The 16,938-nt window shown below is 56.3% G+C and overlaps 4 protein-coding genes across 8 annotated transcripts in view; 3 read left to right on the top strand and 1 right to left on the bottom strand.

Annotated features, from left to right (window-relative positions):
• NXN (nucleoredoxin) overlaps positions 1-5,549 on the top strand; it is a 47,927-nt gene extending 42,378 nt beyond the window's left edge. For 3 of the 4 annotated variants that reach the window (XM_032130365.1, XM_032130368.1, XM_032130367.1), the window contains exon 7: positions 783-2,162. In XM_032130365.1, coding sequence (XP_031986256.1) covers positions 783-1,228 — 446 coding nt within the window. In that variant the 3' untranslated portion in view covers positions 1,229-2,162. The other variant, XM_032130366.1, reaches the window with a different exon arrangement.
• Positions 5,550-6,429: 880 nt separating this feature from the next.
• Positions 6,430-8,860, bottom strand: MRM3 (mitochondrial rRNA methyltransferase 3; the record flags this gene model as incomplete). Its single annotated transcript, XM_032130343.1, has 4 exons — positions 6,430-7,090; positions 7,254-7,421; positions 7,706-7,950; positions 8,535-8,860. Coding segments are annotated over 4 exons (1,287 nt in total), but the record flags the coding sequence as incomplete, so codon positions are not given.
• Positions 8,846-12,427, top strand: GLOD4 (glyoxalase domain containing 4). Of its 2 annotated transcripts, XM_032130369.1 has the most exons (9): positions 8,846-8,982; positions 9,234-9,283; positions 9,906-10,026; positions 10,444-10,588; positions 10,788-10,924; positions 11,209-11,295; positions 11,438-11,551; positions 11,632-11,718; positions 12,031-12,427. In XM_032130369.1, exons 1-9 carry the CDS (start codon positions 8,893-8,895, stop codon positions 12,094-12,096), a joined length of 897 nt encoding a protein of 298 aa, XP_031986260.1. In that variant the 5' UTR covers positions 8,846-8,892; the 3' UTR covers positions 12,097-12,427. The 2 variants fall into 2 exon arrangements, with proteins under 2 accessions (XP_031986260.1, XP_031986261.1); XM_032130370.1 differs by lacking the exon at positions 9,234-9,283 and having other exon boundaries at positions 8,908-8,982.
• Positions 12,428-13,175: 748 nt separating this feature from the next.
• On the top strand, positions 13,176-16,502 carry GEMIN4 (gem nuclear organelle associated protein 4). Its single transcript, XM_032130364.1, has one exon. It carries the CDS (start codon positions 13,191-13,193, stop codon positions 16,434-16,436), a length of 3,246 nt encoding a protein of 1,081 aa, XP_031986255.1. The 5' UTR covers positions 13,176-13,190; the 3' UTR covers positions 16,437-16,502.
• The last annotated feature ends 436 nt before the right edge of the window (positions 16,503-16,938 follow it).

Genomic DNA, 16,938 nt, shown 5'->3' with positions numbered 1-16,938 from the left:
GGATGCGGTGGAGCAGCGATTGACAGCGCAGAGGAGCTGTCATATCAAAGGTGTGGTGGTGGCTGTGGACAGGAATGCTGATGAGGTGTTGGGAGTATGAGAAATACACTGTCACAGCTGGTGGTGGTGGAGATGGGAAAAGCCTTTCTGGAGCAGGGACTTGAGGCACACGTGATGTTACAGAGGAGGCAGAGGAAGTGCCTCTGTGAGGGATTATAGATCAGTGCTGGAAACCACAGCTCAGGACTTGAGTCCCTGGGCTGAACAGGGCTGTGACAATCAGAGCAGCCTTTCATGCTCTGCTGGTCCTCCATTCCCCCAATTCCCCTGGCTGCAGGACGGGGCAGGTTTTTCCCCAAAGTTCCTGTCCTTCCACTGCTAACCCACACATGAAGCTCCCCTGCAGTTAGAAACAGGCCTAGAACTCACCCAAAGCATGGATGGCTCATTCCTCATTGCTTCCCTGCCAGCAGTGGACACAATAACTCAGGAAAGGGCATGGCTGGGATGAGCTGTGCTGCAGGCTGAGCCCTGGGTGAGCAGCACTGGGGTGCACACAGCATCCCAGGGAGGGAGTCGAAGGGTCCTGGGCTCTAGGGGGTGCAGCTGTCCCCTGTGTGCTGTGTGGAGTTTGCTGAAGAAGCCCCCCTTGCCTTGCTGGTGTTGTGCCAGGCCCAGGGCAGGGCTCGTGTCCCGCTTCCTCGTGTGCCCTCTGTGAGCAGCACACCCTCTTCTGCAGCGCTGATAACACGGCCCTCGCTCCTTTCCTTCTTCCCTTTCAGATTTCCTTTTGACCCTGGTTATTTATTCAGCGGAGCCCAGCGGGGGATGTGAGCACAGAGCCAAAAATCCTCTCCTCACGCGGGAAGGACCGGCTGGCCACGCCAAGCCTGATGGATTGGGGCTGGCGCTGCAGGCCTCTGGAAAGAGTTATTTTTATCTTGCTCTGAGCAAAGTTTTTCTATCACCTTGCTGCAAACAGCTCATCAGGAGAACAGCTGGGGCTCCTGCTTGCTGCTTTTGGGGGTGGATGGTCTTGATGAAATCCACCAGTGATGTGCTGGGGCAGAGATGCAGCTGGTGCTGCAGCAAGGCAGGCACTGGGAATGGGGGCTTCTGGCCAGCTTTGTCCTGCTGTGAGACCCCCCCCAGCAGACCAGTGCCTGCACTGCACAGGCAGCAACACCCCCAGGAGAAGGCAGGCTTAGCAAGTGCTGGTGCTGAATAAATCCTGACTGATCTACCTCCTTCCCCAGAGGGGTTAGGGCTGGGTTAGCCAGAGTGTGCAGGGCTGCCTGGAGTGCTGCCAGCAGCCGATGTTTGTAGGAAAATCAATCCCTGCAGACACCCCGCAACTCAGTGTATTTATCACTGCCCTGCACGCAGGACAGACCCTGAAATCCAGAGTGCAGCGTCTCTGGAATCTCCTGCTTTGCTTGGAGAAGCCAGAGAGGAGGACAGGAATGTGTGGAGCAAGGGCAGAGAGTTTTCTGGGCAGGGCCTGTCCCAGCTGGGGGCTGGACCTGTCATGGTGGTTACATCAGGGACCACGAGGGGAGACAAGGGACTTCTCTTCTGCTTTCTTCCTTTAATGCCTGAAAGTTGTCCCCGAATTGGAATCTTTTAATCTCAGTGCTTCCCAAGGACGCAGACTCTCCTCTTTCCAGCTCACTATTTGAACTTCAGTGGTGGCTGGTGTTTGATTGATGCTGCCATCTCTTTCTACCCTCCCTCTGTCAAATCAAAGCTGCCTTCACAGCGCTGAGACTGGAGCAGCAGAGCTGCAGCTCAGCCATCCCGAGACAGAGAGATGGTGGGTGGCGGGCGGGGAGGCAGCAGCCTCAGATCAGCACCTTTGTTTGGTCTTCAAAACGTGCTCAAACCACAAAGCAGCTTCTTTGTGCCTGTTTGTATCACCAACAGCACCAGGGAGCAAGCAGTGGAGTATCTGGGGAGCAGGAGTTGCTCTTCTGTTACGTGTTTCCCTGTAGTGCATTTCAGCTGCTCCCTAATTGCTCCAGAGCCGTGTGGCTTTGAAGTCCATGCGGCACATCCGGGCTCTGGCTTCCTGTGTGGTGGTGCAGTGGGACAGAGCCAGTTTGCATCCTTTGCTCCTAACCTCCTTTTTTTGCCTTGCCTCTTTTCATTTGTCTCCCCAACCCCTGCAGATTCAGAGGATGATGGGGAGTCGGAGGCAGCGAAACAACTGGTTCAGCCCATAGCTGAAAAAATCATAGCCAAGTACAAAGCCAAAGAGGAGGAGGCACCGTTGCTCTTCTTCGTGGCGGGTGAGGTAAGTGAAAGGAGGGCACAGGACTGTGTCCTGCTGGGTATGGGTACCACTGTTGTTGTTGTTCAGTGGGTAAACTGAGGCACGGAGCTACTGCAGCTGTCAGGCACCATGGAGCAAAACCAGACTTGAGGCCTGGCTCAGTCCATGCTCTCCTTGCTGGTTACTTCTAGCAAAGGGTTTGGTCAGAAGGGGAAAAGCCTGAAGATGGGAGAGGGACAGGCAGAGTGGGGCTGTGGGAGGGAGCGGAGCTGCCACACTGGGGCTGCTGCCCACTCAACCCTGAGGCTGTGTGGGCAGGGGAAGAGGAGCAGGGTTTGAGTTTCAGCCTGGCCCAGCCAGTGAAATTTCGGCTGTTTTCCTGAGCTGGCCATGCTTTTCTTGGCTGGGATGGTATTTGAGGCATGTGCCGGCTGCAGTGCTCACAGTCAAAGATCTGCTGGAGAGAATGGGAAATGGGAAAACTGGAGGACTTCTGGCCTCCCTTTCCCCCACACAGACACTTTGCCCTGCAGCAGTCTGGCAGATGAAGGTTTTGTCTATGGGTCAAAAAAGCTCCCAGCACCCCCAGGCCTGCAGTTCCCCTCCCACATCACTGCTCAGGGCCTGGGCAGGTGGCAGCCGCTGCGCCTGCTCCGTCCCTGCACGCCCACGTCACAGCCGCAGCGTTCCCTGCGCGGAGCCCTCCGGAGCCGCCCTGCGACAAAAGGGTCCCCACTGCCACACCCAGGCCCCCCCAGCCAGACAGGCCCCCACTGCCACCACCCACAGCCCCACTGGCCCCCTCTGTGCAGCCGCTCCCACCACCATAACGGGTCTCTGAGCATCCCAGCTCAACCCCGCACCCTTGAATAAGTCCGTTGTTGGAAAGGGCTATTTTGGGAGGGTCCGAGACCTTCCCCCCTCCCCCAGAGCCTGCGAAGCGTTTTCCTCCCGCTCGCCGGCTGTAGCTGAAACATTGCTGCTATTCATGCAGCTCCCGACGGCCCTGCAGCGGCCGGCCCGAAGAATGGGGAGCGTCCGGCACGTCCCATTCATCCGTCACCTCAATAGCCGGGAGCGCTGGCCCCGGGGCTCCGCTGGCCCCCACGCACAAAGCAGCCCGGCCATGGCCGGAGCAGGCGCCTCCCATTGCTCTCCCAGCGCTGTCTGGACCGATTTTGCATTGATTAAAAATATTCCTTGGTGCCTTTGTAAATAAAGGACGAGGCGTCCCGACACCTGGGTGGGGGGTGGCCAAGGCGACGAGCCCAGCCCTGCTCGCCCTTCCAGCCACGTGGTCCAGCTGCGCCAGAAACCCCTGCAAAGGAAGGGGAGGCGCGACCGGAGCTCCCCAGCGCTGCCGCCACGCGCTGCAGAGCCCCGGCCGCCAACCAGGTGGATGGATTCCATTCCTGCCCCTCGGAAGGGGTGCGCAGGAACGCCCCGCTCCGGGTGCGGCACAGCGTGGGCTTGGTGATGAATCGCACCAGTGCTGGCTTTTTGCATCCCACAGCCTCGGGAGGGATAAATCGTTGCCTTTGGCCAGAGCTGAGCCGTGCCTGGGTGAGGGGAGGGCAGCCCTCTCCCCCTGCAAGCAGCCTGGTGCTCTTGTGTGTGCCCAGACACTGGGACCTGCTGATGGGGTCTCATTGTTGGCTCAAAGCACAAGACTTTATCCCATTCCTGTTCTTTGCTTTGTTCCAGGCATGCACTTGGGTCCCTTTGGTATCCACCCTTGGTGAGCAGTGAGGTGGCTGTGCTGCCAAAGAGCTGGCAGTCCTCACATTCAGTTCTTCAAGCTATGGATGTCCCAGAGGCTCCTGGGTGGCCGGGGCAGTGGGTCAGTCTGGAAGCAGGGGTTGGAGGAGTGCATGTCCCATTCCAGCCTAGGATAAACCAACCCTCTTTGGTTCTGACACAAACCACGAGCAGAGCAGGCAGCAACATGGGTGTTGCTTGCTGTGCTCGTGGTCCTGCAGTGCTGGTGCAAGGCCCAATCCCTTGGGATGGACTGTGGCAGCAGCAAACTGCTCCTGGTGTCCTGGCTCTGCTGATGACTCCTCTGTCCTTCTCCTTTTGGCTTCCAGGACGACATGACCGACTCCCTGCGGGATTACACCAACCTGCCCGAGGCTGCGCCCCTGCTCACCATCCTGGACATGTCAGCCCGGGCCAAGTACGTGATGGATGTGGAGGAGATCACGCCCGAAATCGTGGAAGCCTTTGTCAGCGACTTTCTAGCAGACAAGCTAAAACCCGAGCCCATCTAAGGGGCCTCTGTGCCAACAGACATTATTTAAAACTAGGTCTCTCTTCCGCCGCTTGTGGATTCTCCAGCGTGTCCTCACGCCCGACCCAGTATCCAACCTTCTTGTGGTGCCTTGTTTTACGCAGTGAATCCTTCTCCTAAGCAAACTCCTCGAGATGCACTTTCAGCAGGGAGTTGTTGGCGTTTGGAGACTTCGCTTGTGCTTCATGGTGATATATTCTCTAATAACCAGGCCAGAACTGTTACTGTATTGTTATTTTATACACGGCACTAGCTAGCAGGCAAATCTTTTTGCATGGTGTTCTTCCCAACGTATGCATCAGGCAGTGGGTGGGGTTCTTGGGGCTCTTTTCTTTCTCCTCCTCCCCCTTCTTTCCTTTCTTACCACCCCTGCGGACTAAATGACTTCCAGGAAGCAATAAGGAAACTGTCCCCATCGCCCCTGGCCAGTCCTTTCTCTCCCACGCAAGTGCCCTGACAAGGCCAAGACAAGTCTTAACTGCTGACAACCTCTGAAAGACCACGGCACAGCCAAGCTCTTCCTCCTGGGGGTGAGACCTTCCCTCGTGGGTTTCCCACCCCTCACTCCAAGCACCGACAGCCTTAGGCAGCACTGGCTGTTCGTGTCAGGGTCCATCCCTCTGCCATGGGTGGGTATTCCCTCTGTCCCTCCCACTCTGAGCCAGGAGGAGGATCACCACCGGGCTGCCCTCACCTCTTGTTTCTTCCTTGTGCTCTCCCTGTCCCCTCTCGTCCCTCTCTCTGGTATGAACTGTCTTTTCCCCTGTGTTAGTTGATTGAGCTGTTTTTCGTAGGTGTGTCCCAAACTCAACGTAAATGGTGCTGTTCTTTAAAAAAATAACCAAAAAAAAACCCCCACCCAAACCCTAAGGAAAAAAACCCTCCCTCCCTAACCCAAGCAGCACAGCCGAGCCCTTGAAAAGTGACATTGTAAAAACTGTACATGGTGATTGGAACTTTGTAATAAAACTGTTACAATGACCTCGTCCCCGGAGGTGCTGACTGCCTGTCCTGCTGTCAGAGAGGGAGCCTGTGTGGGGGAAGAGGAGCCCCCAGCCTGACCCCATGGATCGATGGCTCCTGGGATTCCCCCCTGGGCTCACACAGCCCCTGCCTGTGCCTGGTTTGCTGGGGTGGGTCGGAGCTCCCCAGGAGGGAGGGAGCCCCTTTGGCAGCCACTGCAGCGTTCCCAGCCCGATGTCCCAGCCTCAATAGCGCGTGTTGTGCAAGCCACTGCTTTTCCCTTTCAGCTCATTAGTCAGCTATGGCAGGATTATGGTCTCCCCTTTTATCCTGCTGCAGCTTCCCACCCTGCCAGGAGCTGGGAACAGCCTCCAGCTCGGGCTGTATAAACCCAGCCTGTGTTCTGCACGTTTCAGAGGTTGTTCCCGTGTTCAGCAGTGATGAACTGACTGGTGAGCAGTTCCAGGAGCAGCCCAGCACCTCCCAGCAGTGGTGTGGTCAGGAGTGCTGGAGCTCGGACACCCCACACCACAGCCACCCCCAGCCAGCCTCGCCCACGGCAGGGTTGGAGTGATTGCTGGAGGACAGGGTTTGGGTAAGCACAGGCAGCACCCATTCAGGTGGCAGCAACCTGGCCTTCCTGACCCCAAAACCACTCCCAGCAGCCAGGCTGGGGAGGACACACGCTGTCAGCAGCAGCCTGGCTGGGCCAGCACAGACGAGGGATCTGAGGTCTCCACGGATCTGCTGGATGAAAGGGCTGGAGCAGGGGGGAACCGGCTGAGGTGAGGCCAGGACTGCTACTCAGCCTTTCCCTCCTCACTGTGATCAACCTTCCCTTCTCTCTAGCATCACCATGTGGCCACCACATCCACTGGGAGCCACGCACTCATCCCAGCACGTCTCCAGCCTTAAATACTCATTTATTACAAACCAAACAGCCCGAGCCGCTCGTTTATTAACTCTCAAGGTAACCAAAGGGAAGAGGTGCTCCTTCAGCACCCAAACCACAGCAATTCAGCCTGACACAGGGAGCTTCTGCCTGTCATCCTCCTGCTTGTGCCTCCACAGCAGCTGCCTCTTGCCCTCGAACAGCACGATGCTGGCAGCAATAGCAGAGTTCAAGCTGTCCACGCCTGGCACCACGGGAATGACCAGTCTCCTCCCGCCCGTGCTGGCTGCCAGCCGAAGTGCGGCCGGACTCAGGCCGTGGGTCTCCCCTCCGATCACCACAGCCACTGGAGTCTGTGCCCAGTCCTCGTAGTAATGCTGTGCAGCCAGCTCTGGGATTCCTGCTGCTCCCTCTTCATCCTCGTGCTCAGGAGCAGCCTTGGGGCTGGATTTCACAGGAGCTTTTGGGCTGTCAGGAGCAGACCCAGCTCCTCTCGGCACGGATGTGGTCCTGGCCGGGACATCCGGGTCGTTGTTGTCGGCCACGCAGACCTGGATGCCATCAGGAAGGTTGGTGGCAACAGATTCCCAGTCCAGGTTGGCAATGACGGGCACACGGAAGTGAGCCCCCATTCCTGCACGGAGCACCTTTGGCTCCCATAGATCCACACAGCCTGGGAAGGAACAGGGAGAAACAGTGACAGCGCAGGGACTCCCCCAAAGGTGGATTCAGCAGCCACAGTGAACCACGCCAGCCACTCCTTACAAATTCTGGGGAACATCTTCAAGCACCTCATTCCCTGCCTTACCCCCAGGTAACTCAAACTTTCCTCTTACCTTTGGTGAGCAGCACTTTCTCGCAGCCTGCTCCTGCTGCAGATCTCAGAATAGTCCCCAGGTTTCCCGGATCTCGGATGTTGTCGCAGATGAGGAGCAGTGGCAGGGAGTTGTTGAGCTGAGCTGCAGGGTAGGACATCTTGGCAGGGTCAGGCTTGGAAAAGATGCCTGAGGAAATGAAGTGTGACAGGTTTATGACTGACCCACCCCAAGGAGAGGCCTGCTCTGTGAGAGTTGGCCCAAATTTCAATAAATATGTGCTGGAGGAAGTGTTAGGAAAAGCACCACCTAAAGGAAGTTGGAGCAGAGTTTGTCACTTTGCAAGGAAAACTTATTTTCCAGCAGGGCTGGAGCATTGTGCTGTGTTTAAAGAAAGATTATTAAGAGTCATTATCCTAAATATGAAAAGCTTCCCTTTGGGCAGTGTTACAACTGTTTCAGAGGTGACTTACCTAGAAGCCCCTGAGGAGTCACGAGGTCAGACCAGGTCTTAATGTCTTCAAATTTCACCTTAACCAAGCTGGCTTGTTTTATCTCTGCCTCAGGCAGCAGCTTCAGGTGCCCCACAGTGCTGAAGAAGAGCGTTTGTGGCACAGCTCCTGCCTCCAGTGCATCCTTGATCAGCCTGTGCCCCTCCAGCAGAATCTTCCCGTGATTATCCCGAAACTTCTTTGACTTGGCAATAGTCACCACTTTTCTGTGGAGAAATTATTCAGAGATGTGGCTGTGATGCTGACACCACCTTCAGTCTGACCTTCACCAGCCCCTGAGAGCTTCACTGGGAGGTCACAAAGATGATCGAGGGATGGAGCACCTCTCCTAAGAGGAAAGGCTGGAAAGGTGACCTTACAGCACCTTTCAGTACTTGAAGGGACTCCAAGAGAGCTGGAGAAGGACTTCAACAAGGGCCTGGAGTGCCAGGACAAAGGGGAATGGCTTTGAACTTCCAGAGGGCAGGATTAGATGGGATATTGGGAAGGAATTGCTCTCTGTGAGGGTGGCGAGGCCCTGGATCCCTGGAAGTGTCGAAGGCCAGGCAGGATGATGCTTGGAGCAACCTGGGACAGTGGAAGGTGTCCCTGCCCACGATAAGGGGTGGAACGGGATGGGCTTTAAGGTCCCTTCCAACCCATGCACTCCCCGGTTCTATGAAGCACCCCCGGTACCCCCAGCCCGGCAGCGGGTGTCAGTCTCCCCGCTTCCTCCCAAGGCTGGAATTCCCCTCCCATTCAGGGAGTTTTACAAAGGGCAGCACGGCCGGGCCCCGCTCCCCGCGCTCACCCCATCCTGCGGTCCCCGGGCGCCGCCTTCTCGTACCACAGCCCCGGCGCGGCCGCGCAGCGCTCCACGGCGGGCGGAGGCGGCGGCTGCGGCTCCGAGCGCTCCCGGGGGCTCTGCGGGCGCTCCCCGGGGCTTTGCGGGCGCTCCCGGGCGCTCTGCGGCTGCAGCACCCGCACGGGGCTCCGCCGCAGCGCCCGCACCCCGCGCCGCCCGCCCGCGTCCCCCCGCGCCCCGCGGGGCCTCAGCAGCGCCCGCCACGCGCGGCCCAGCGCCGCCATCGCGCGCCGGCCCCGCCCCGTGACGTCACCGCGCCCGGCCGCGTGACGTCACCGCGCCGCGTGACGTCACGGCCGCAGTCATGGCTTCCCGCAGGGCGCTGCACTTCGTGTTCAAAGTGGGCGACCGGGGCCGCACCGCGCGGTTCTACCGGGAGCTGCTGGGCATGAGGGTGAGCGGCGGGGCCAGGGAGGGGCGGGCTGGGCCGGGGCTGTCCCGGAGAACGGGCGGTTCTGCGGCCGCCGTGTCCCCGGACCGCGGCCCAGGGGAAGGGATGGAAATGGGGGTGGAAATGGGAGCCACGTCCTGCCCGCGCTCACCCTCTTCTCGCCCGCTTCACCGGGCCTAGGGAAGGGATCCCGGGCTGGAACGAGGTGATCTTCAAGGTCCCCTCCCAACCCAAAGCGTTGTGTGGTTCTCAAGGTGCTGAGGCACGAGGAGTTCGAGGAGGGCTGCAAGGCCAGCTGCAACGGGTGAGTGCCCTGCCCGCCGTGACCGCCCATGTGCCAGCTGGTAGCTCACAGGAAAGTAAGGGTTGTGTTGTTCTTTATTAGGCGCCTTCCCTTGGAACCTACAGCCCCTCGCTCTGTGTAGGTGTGATGCTTACCCTGAACATAAATGTCACGCCTATAGACTGGTACTTAACTGTACCAAATTATTTCTAAGCTTAGCAGTCACTACGTTCAGTTCCAATGATTATTTATATAGATGTGACACTGTCAAGGTTCTTGAGTTAAAAATCCCTCTTGGTAGCCCCAAAAGCTTTTGTAAAGACAGAGGAATGAAAGAAAGGAGAAATAGGAATGCATTTCTCTCTGAAATTGAAGGAATCTGACAGTTTGGTGCCCTTTCCTACTTAGCAATAAGGAAGTGATTATATAATTGCAGCTAATGAGCAGCCTGTGCTCTTAAAGCAGGAGCTGTTAATGAGGTAGAATTGCTTTTATCACATGGCCATGAACGACAGCCCGGGGTCAAAATGCCATTATTTCACTCTAACAATGCAATTCCTCCTTGAAACGCAAATACTTGCAGCTCTTGGTGGTTACTTTTAATACTCATGACATTAAAATGTGGACAATACGGATCTTCCAGCCCTTACGATGGAAAATGGAGCAAGACCATGGTGGGCTACGGACCAGAGGACAACCACTTTGTTGCAGAGCTGACTTACAATTATGGCATTGGAGAATATCGCCTGGGCAATGACTTCCTGGTGAGTTCCACTCCAAGCAGCCAACCCTTCTCATGATAAGCTTATTTACTTCAATAATTAGAAGCTTGTGTGTCAAATGGGTTGTACCAGCTACTTTTTTATGCTCTTTGGTTTCTTAAACACTTCAGTGTTGCTTTTGTGGTTGTCTCCAGGTCAGAAGAGCAGAAACCAGAGCAGATTTGGGCTCACTTAATGTCCAGGAAGCATTCCTTGAGCTCTTCCTCTGCTGTGTGTGTGGGACAGCTGGTACTGGCTGCCAGATCCAACACGGAATGCTTAGCAAAACACTCTTATATTTATTATTAATCATTTTTTTGTGATTTGGTGGCTGGCAGCAGATGGAGATCTCACGTTTCCTGTGTGAAAACAGGTGATGTCTCTGCAGCCACCCCGTGAATTTTGTTGTGTCCTCTATAGGGCATCACTCTGGTGTCCAGCCAGGCTGTGAGCAATGCCAGGAAGATGGGGTGGCCCCTCAAAGAAGTCACCTCTGGTGTCTTTGAAGCTGAAGCCCCAGGAGGGTACAAGTTCTACCTGGAAGACAAGGAACAGCTCAAGCAAGGTGAAATATTTACCCTCACCCTTACTGGTGTTCAGAAGGATTTACCAGTGGGATATCAGAGTGGGCTGTGTGTTTATTTTGATGGCATTTTAAAAAACAGCACTTTTTTATCATTTCTTTGTTACTTTTCAAGAATGCAAAACTGCATTTAAACCTATAATACATTTGTAACTAATTCGAAATTGTTGCAATCCTCAAGATCCTGTGTGGAAGGTGACCCTGGGTGTCTCAGACCTGCAGAAGTCTGTGAGCTACTGGTCTGGTTTGCTTGGGATGAAAGTATATGAGAAGGATGAGGAGAAACAAAGGGCTTTGCTGGGCTACGCTGATAATCAGGTCAGTCCTTGGAAACCTCGCCATGAAAACTTCTTATTTTATGAGAACAGCATCTTAAAAGGAAAAAATTTCTTAATTAAAGCAACTGTGCACTTAATTAAGAGTGTTTTCATTGAAGCTTGTGTACACTCAACTGCGTTTTTAAAAAAAGCAAAGCTGTGGTTTGCTCTGGTGATTCTGCCTTGCTGGGAAGTGCGTGAATGGGGGATTTTTGGAATCACCCACATCCTGGAGAAAAAGCTGCAGTGTCCCTAGAAGCCAGGCTGGGCTTTTCCCTGTTGCAGTGCAAGCTGGAGCTGAAGGCTGGTGGAGGGGCCGTGGATCACGGGACGGCGTTCGGGCGCATCGCCTTCTCCTGCGCCAAGGACGAGGTAACAGCCACGCTTCCCTCACGCCTCTCCTTACCCCACAGCTGGGGAAGGCAGTTTTTTAATGTGAACAGAATATCTCTGAGCAGATAGTTTGCTTATCTTTCTGGCAGTGGGATGGTTTTGGTTGGTTTTCTGTTTTAAGCTGCCAAGCATCGAAGCCCTGATGAAAAAGGAGAATCAGAAAATTCTGACGCCTCTGGTGAGCTTGGACACGCCTGGCAAAGCCACGGTGCAAGTGGTTATTCTGGCTGATCCTGTGAGTAACACTGGAAACAGTGATTAAATTGGGTTTAAATGCTCTCTGCCATTGGTTTTGACTGAGCTGCTCCTGTTTAGGATGGCCATGAAATCTGTTTTGTGGGAGATGAAGCGTTCAGAGAGCTGTCCAAGGTGGACCCTAATGGTGACAAGCTGTTGGATGATGTAAGTGGCTGCACATTCATTTTCTTCCTGATTAGAGACACCTGTAGAATCTAATTTTCATTCCATGCTGAGTGTTTTTGGGAGAAGCAAATTGCCCAGGCTTGGTAAGGAAAATAAATCCGTTTTTAAAGCTCACTGAGTGCCCTGGGTGGAGTTTTCCAGCCTTCCCCTTGGGGCATGGTCACGTTACTTGCTGTGGCAGAGAACACTGGTTTTCAGTGTCTGTTCTTCTTACAAGTAGCTAAAAAATGATTTATCCCTGCAGAGAGCTTTCCTCCTGTTCTGACCACACTCCCACTTGTCTTTGTGCAGGCCATGGCTGCAGACAACAGTGACAAGTGGTTTGCTGAACACAACATGAAGAAGGTTTCAGCTTAGCTGGAGCAATGGACTGGGCTGCTCCTCTGTGCCTTGGAGTTCTTCCAGGAAAATGCCAATTGCACTGCCCTCCCAATCAGAGGGTGCTGGAGTGTCCCGTGGTGGTTTTTTGGTTTGATTTAAGCTGATGTCTCTGGTTGCTGCTCTCTCCCTTCCAGCAAATCACATCTTCTCCTTCCAAACAACAGGGCTGTGCAGCAAGGAACAGGCTGAGCCCTTGGCTTCATAACAGGTGTTATCAGTCAAGAAAACCTCACATTTCTGTTGCTGTTATACTTGAAAGAAAGGTTAATAGAGATGGTGTTTTCTAATTCATTTATTTTCTGATTAATTTGCTTTAGCTGTCCTTTATTTGCAGGCTGGGAGAGGGTTTTCAGGTATCTGTGACTCCTTGCCCTCTCCAGTGAGGCTGTGCAGGGGGAACTGGAGCAGGGAACAGGGAGTGCATCCCTTTATTAGGAACAAAGAAAGGATCTTGCCAAACCCCTTCCCAAGATTTCCGCATTGCAGGAGGGAGCTGAGGCTGTGCTTTGTGGTTTGTAGCTGCACTGCCTGCTGAGGTGCCAGGGGGCAGCTTGAAATAAGTTCTGCAATGAGCTTTTGGTGAGAAGCTGCCTCTGGAAGTCGCAGGTCAGGGTTTATTCCATTGGAATGAGGTCGCTCTGCTTTTGCTGGTGGAATGAGAGCTGGGAATACAGGGAGTCATTCCTGGCATTTTCTGTGCCAGGTATGCTGCCTGGCTTATCATCTTCTTGATGAGAACCTCAAATAAACTATCTTAAATCAGGTTTTCATCATGAAACTGAAATGAGTTTTACAGGGAAGAGCAGCCAGGATCAGCAGTGTTGGCACTTCTGAGCTGAAACAGGAAAAATCCCTCACTGCGAGTTTGCCCGAGCTTTTAAATTCACGTTTAACGACGGGTTTGAATCGTACTCATCCAATTAAATTGGAGCACGGCAATTAATTAATTAATTAATTAATCAATCCTGCCCGTCTCCGCGCCGCCAGGGGGCGCTGCGGGCGGGGGGGGAACGCTGTTACCGGTGTGACGTCAGCGCGCCGCCAGCGTGACGTCAGAGCGCGGCGCCGCCATGGAGCCGGCGGAGCGCGGGGCGGCCGCGGGGCCGGGGCCGGGGCCGGGGCCGGGCTGTGCCGCGGGGCCGTGGGCCGTGGGCGAGGAGACGGCGATCCTGCACGGCGGCTTCCTGCTGGCCGCCCGCCTGCTGCAGCCGCGGCCGCTGCGGGAGCTGCGCAAAGCCGACTGGCCCCGCGCGGGCGTGCCCATCACCGACGCGCTGCGCGAGATCGGCGAGCGCTGCCCCTCGCCGCTGGGCCGCGGCCTCTGGGAGAAGGAGGCCGTGGCCATCGTCTGGGCGAAAATCTTGCTGCCCGCCCCACCCGCCGCCTCGCTGGAATGGGGCTGGAAGGATGACGGGTTCTTCTCCGTGGGCGCGATGATCCCCGATGTCAACCACACCGCCCTCTTCGAGCTGGTCAAGGCGCTGGGAGTGCCGCGGCTCTTCGTGCAGCTGCTGCTGGCGCTGCCTCCAGATGTGTGCCGGGGACAGCTGGAGAACTTGGTGGAGTACATCTCCAGCGAGACATCCCCGTCGGACGTCAGGTTCTTGTTGGACGTGTGGTGGGAGGTGATGAAGCACCAGGAGGGACAGGAGGATGCGACGGTGTCTGCGTTCAGCGCTCTCATACATCAGCACGGGGCTGAGCCCTCCCTGGAGGATGGTCTGCAGCCCCCGAAGAGGTTCAAGGGTGACCCTGGGAACCCCCCAGGTGCCACTGGGCTGCCGATGCTGCTGCTGGAGGGGTTAAAGCAGATCCGAGGCAGCATCGCCCAGCCCCGCTTGAGGTGCTACGCCCTGGCCAACCTGGCTGAGCTGCTGTGCCTGTCCTCTGGGCTGGGGCCAGGGGCCAGCCCCCTGCCCATCACAGAGTACCTGGCCAAGGTCAGTGCCATGGTCAGCCTCTGGGGCAGTGACACTGACAGCCAGTACCACCCCTGCGGGCTGGCAGAGAAGGTGAGGGAAGCAGAGAGAAGCGTGAGCCTCCTGCCCCTGACCAGACTCTCTCGTGAGGAGCTCTTTGTTGGCTTGGACTTGCTCTGCAGCTTCTTACAGGCCTGGGGAGAGGAGCTGCAGGACACTCTGAAGGGCTCTGAGGAGCTGTGTTACGAGAGCTACCGGCTCCTGGACACTCTGACCACCCTTGGGAAGAACCTGGATTTCCTCTCAGAGACCGGAGACCTGGGGGAGGGCGAAGCACAGGTAGTGTTAGAGCTGACACAGCTCACCAAGGACTTTCTCAGGGACACCAGTGCTGTCCTGAAGGGTTTGGACACCAGCCTCGAGTCTTCAGTTGCCATGGCAATCATTGCCCAAAGGCTGGACCGCCATGTGGACGTGTGCTCTGTTTTTGCATCTGAAAAGACCTGGGCTTTTTCAAAGGCCTGGGTCGAGTGCCTCGTGAAAAACAAAGCTCTGTTCCAGAACCCTGAGCTAGTTTTGAAACTGCTGGAGATGCTGGTGAACTTTTCCACGTCCCACCATGACAAGGAGGCCCGAGAGCTGCAGATGGAAGTGACCAAAGCCATCGTGGAGTGTTACACTGAGCTTTCTTTAACTGATAAAAACCAAGTGATCTCAGGTGTCCTGGCGTCCTGGGGTGGCCAAGGTCTGTCCCAGAACGTGCAGGTTGTCAGGGATGGGTTCCAGGAGGACCTGAATGTGACTTTCAACCAGATCACAAAGAGTGTGTCTGATGAGGGCCTGACCAGGGCTGTGGCTTCTGTGGCCAGGCTGACGCTGCTGTACCCCGAGGCCACAGTGAAGCAGGTTTGTCATCTTGCTGTGGTCAACCTCGGAGCACACCAGTTCCTCGCCCAAATCCTCTGCTCCTTCTCAGCACTGAGCTTCCTGGAGAGCCATGAGGATCCAGGCAGGCCACGCAGCCTGGTGGTGAGGTGTCTGGAGGAGGCAGTGTGGGGGAAGCTTTCCACGGCGAGGGAAGAGGAGCAATTCCTTCAGTTCCTGGCCTTTCTCATGCAGCCAGGCTCAGCCACCCCACTTGTGTCACCTGCAGAGGTGGCCAAAGCCTTTGTCCTTCCCTATTTGAAGTCAGACTCTCCTCAGATTGAGCTGAGCCTGCAGATCCTCAGTAAGGTTTTGGGAATACCGTCCTGTTCAGAAGAGCACTGGATCAAATCCTGCCACCCGTTCCCACTTCTCCTCAGCCTCTGCAAACTTCTGGATGGTTACACCAAACACTGGCATCAGCCTAAGGAGCAGCTCTTCCCTTCCCTGGAGACCAAAGACCTGATTCTGAACATCCTTTGCCAGCTGTGCGAGTTGGTGGGACCAGAGACCGTCCCCTCCCCGGAGCTGTGGGTGCAGTCGCTGGCCTGGCTCCACAGGAAGGTGGCACCACTGGACTGGACTGTCGGGCTCCGTCTGAAGAAGCTTTACGGGGACCACTTCAAGAACGAGGTCCCGGCGACGCTGTTTGAGATCTGCAGGCTCCCTGAGGACGAATGGACATCCCAGTCCTTGCCAGCCTACGGGCCGGGCAGCGGGCTGCTGGCGTGGATGGAGTGCTGCTGCGTGTCCCCAGCGCTCAGGGACACGATGCTGGCGCTGCTCACCGTCAACGTGGACAACCCTGAAGAAGTGAATCTCTTCAGCAAGGGCTTCCTGGTGGCCCTCATCCAGGTGCTGCCTTGGTGCAGCCACGGCGAGTGGAAGAGGCTCGTGCCCGTGGTGGAGCAGCTGCTGCAGCGGCAGGTGCTGCACGTGCCCTACACGCTGGAGTACGTGCAGCACATGCCCCTGCTCAACCTCCGCCCCTTCGCCTGCCACCTCCAGCTCTCCGTGCTCTTCCTGCGGGGCTTCCAGCTCCTCTGCAGCTCCAGCTGCTCCTCCTGGCTGCTGCCAGAGGCCTGGCTCCACGTGGTGCAGCTGTACTGCGCCAGCCTGACCGACTTGCTGGCCTCCGTCAAGGCCACGGCGAGAGCCCCGTGTCACCCCGCCGAGGACGGCGCCGGCACGCAGGAGGTGTCCTTTGTGTGCATCCAGATGTTCTGTCACCTGCTGCACGTGGCTGCCATGCTGCCGGCCGGGGGCTGCGGGGAGCCGCTGCTGGTGGTGGCCCTGGAGGTGCTGTCGCAGTACGAGGCGTCCAGCAGCGCCGACGCGGCTCCCTGCGCCGCGCTGCGCAGAGCCAACGAGAGGCAATTCCTGGAGTCCATCACGGACAACGTGGGGCACGAGGAGCTGCGCAGCACCCTCCTGCAGAAGCTCAGCAAGCTGGGAGCGCACTCAGAGCGCTGACAAGGGACCTCTGATCTGGATCTTGTAAGATCTGTAATAAACCCTTGTTTTTCTCTTTTGAATGTATTCCCTCCCTGCTGTTTTTTCTTCCACTGGGCAGTGGAAGTGGCCGTATAAAGATGCGGTAGGAGGAGCCACTTCAGTTATCCATTGAAATAACTGGACACGGCTGTTCCTGAGCCAAGCTGCCAGTTCTGTGGCTGCAGCCTTGCCTGCTGGCACTTTGGATTTACACAGCAGCCTCCAGCATCCAGGAAATCACTTCCCTCTGGCTGCTTTGCCACCAGCCCTCTCCTAGTCCCGGGAGAATTGCTGGTTTTGCCACGTGCTGCCGGAAGCTGGAAAGCAAGTTGGAAGCTGGGAAGCGAGTTGAGTGAGTTCAGGACAGGCAGGAACCTTTGGAAATCCGTGTGTGCTGCTCCTGCCCGGAGGTGGGGGTGCAGCAGTAACCCCACATGTAACACCCCCACCCAGCAATGAACGGCACGTGGAAGAGCCAGCC

The sequence above is a fragment of the Corvus moneduloides genome, chromosome 20 (assembly GCF_009650955.1).
Source record: "Corvus moneduloides isolate bCorMon1 chromosome 20, bCorMon1.pri, whole genome shotgun sequence".
NCBI classification, from domain to species: domain Eukaryota; kingdom Metazoa; phylum Chordata; class Aves; order Passeriformes; family Corvidae; genus Corvus; species Corvus moneduloides.
This window is presented reverse-complemented; position numbering and strand designations above follow the sequence as displayed.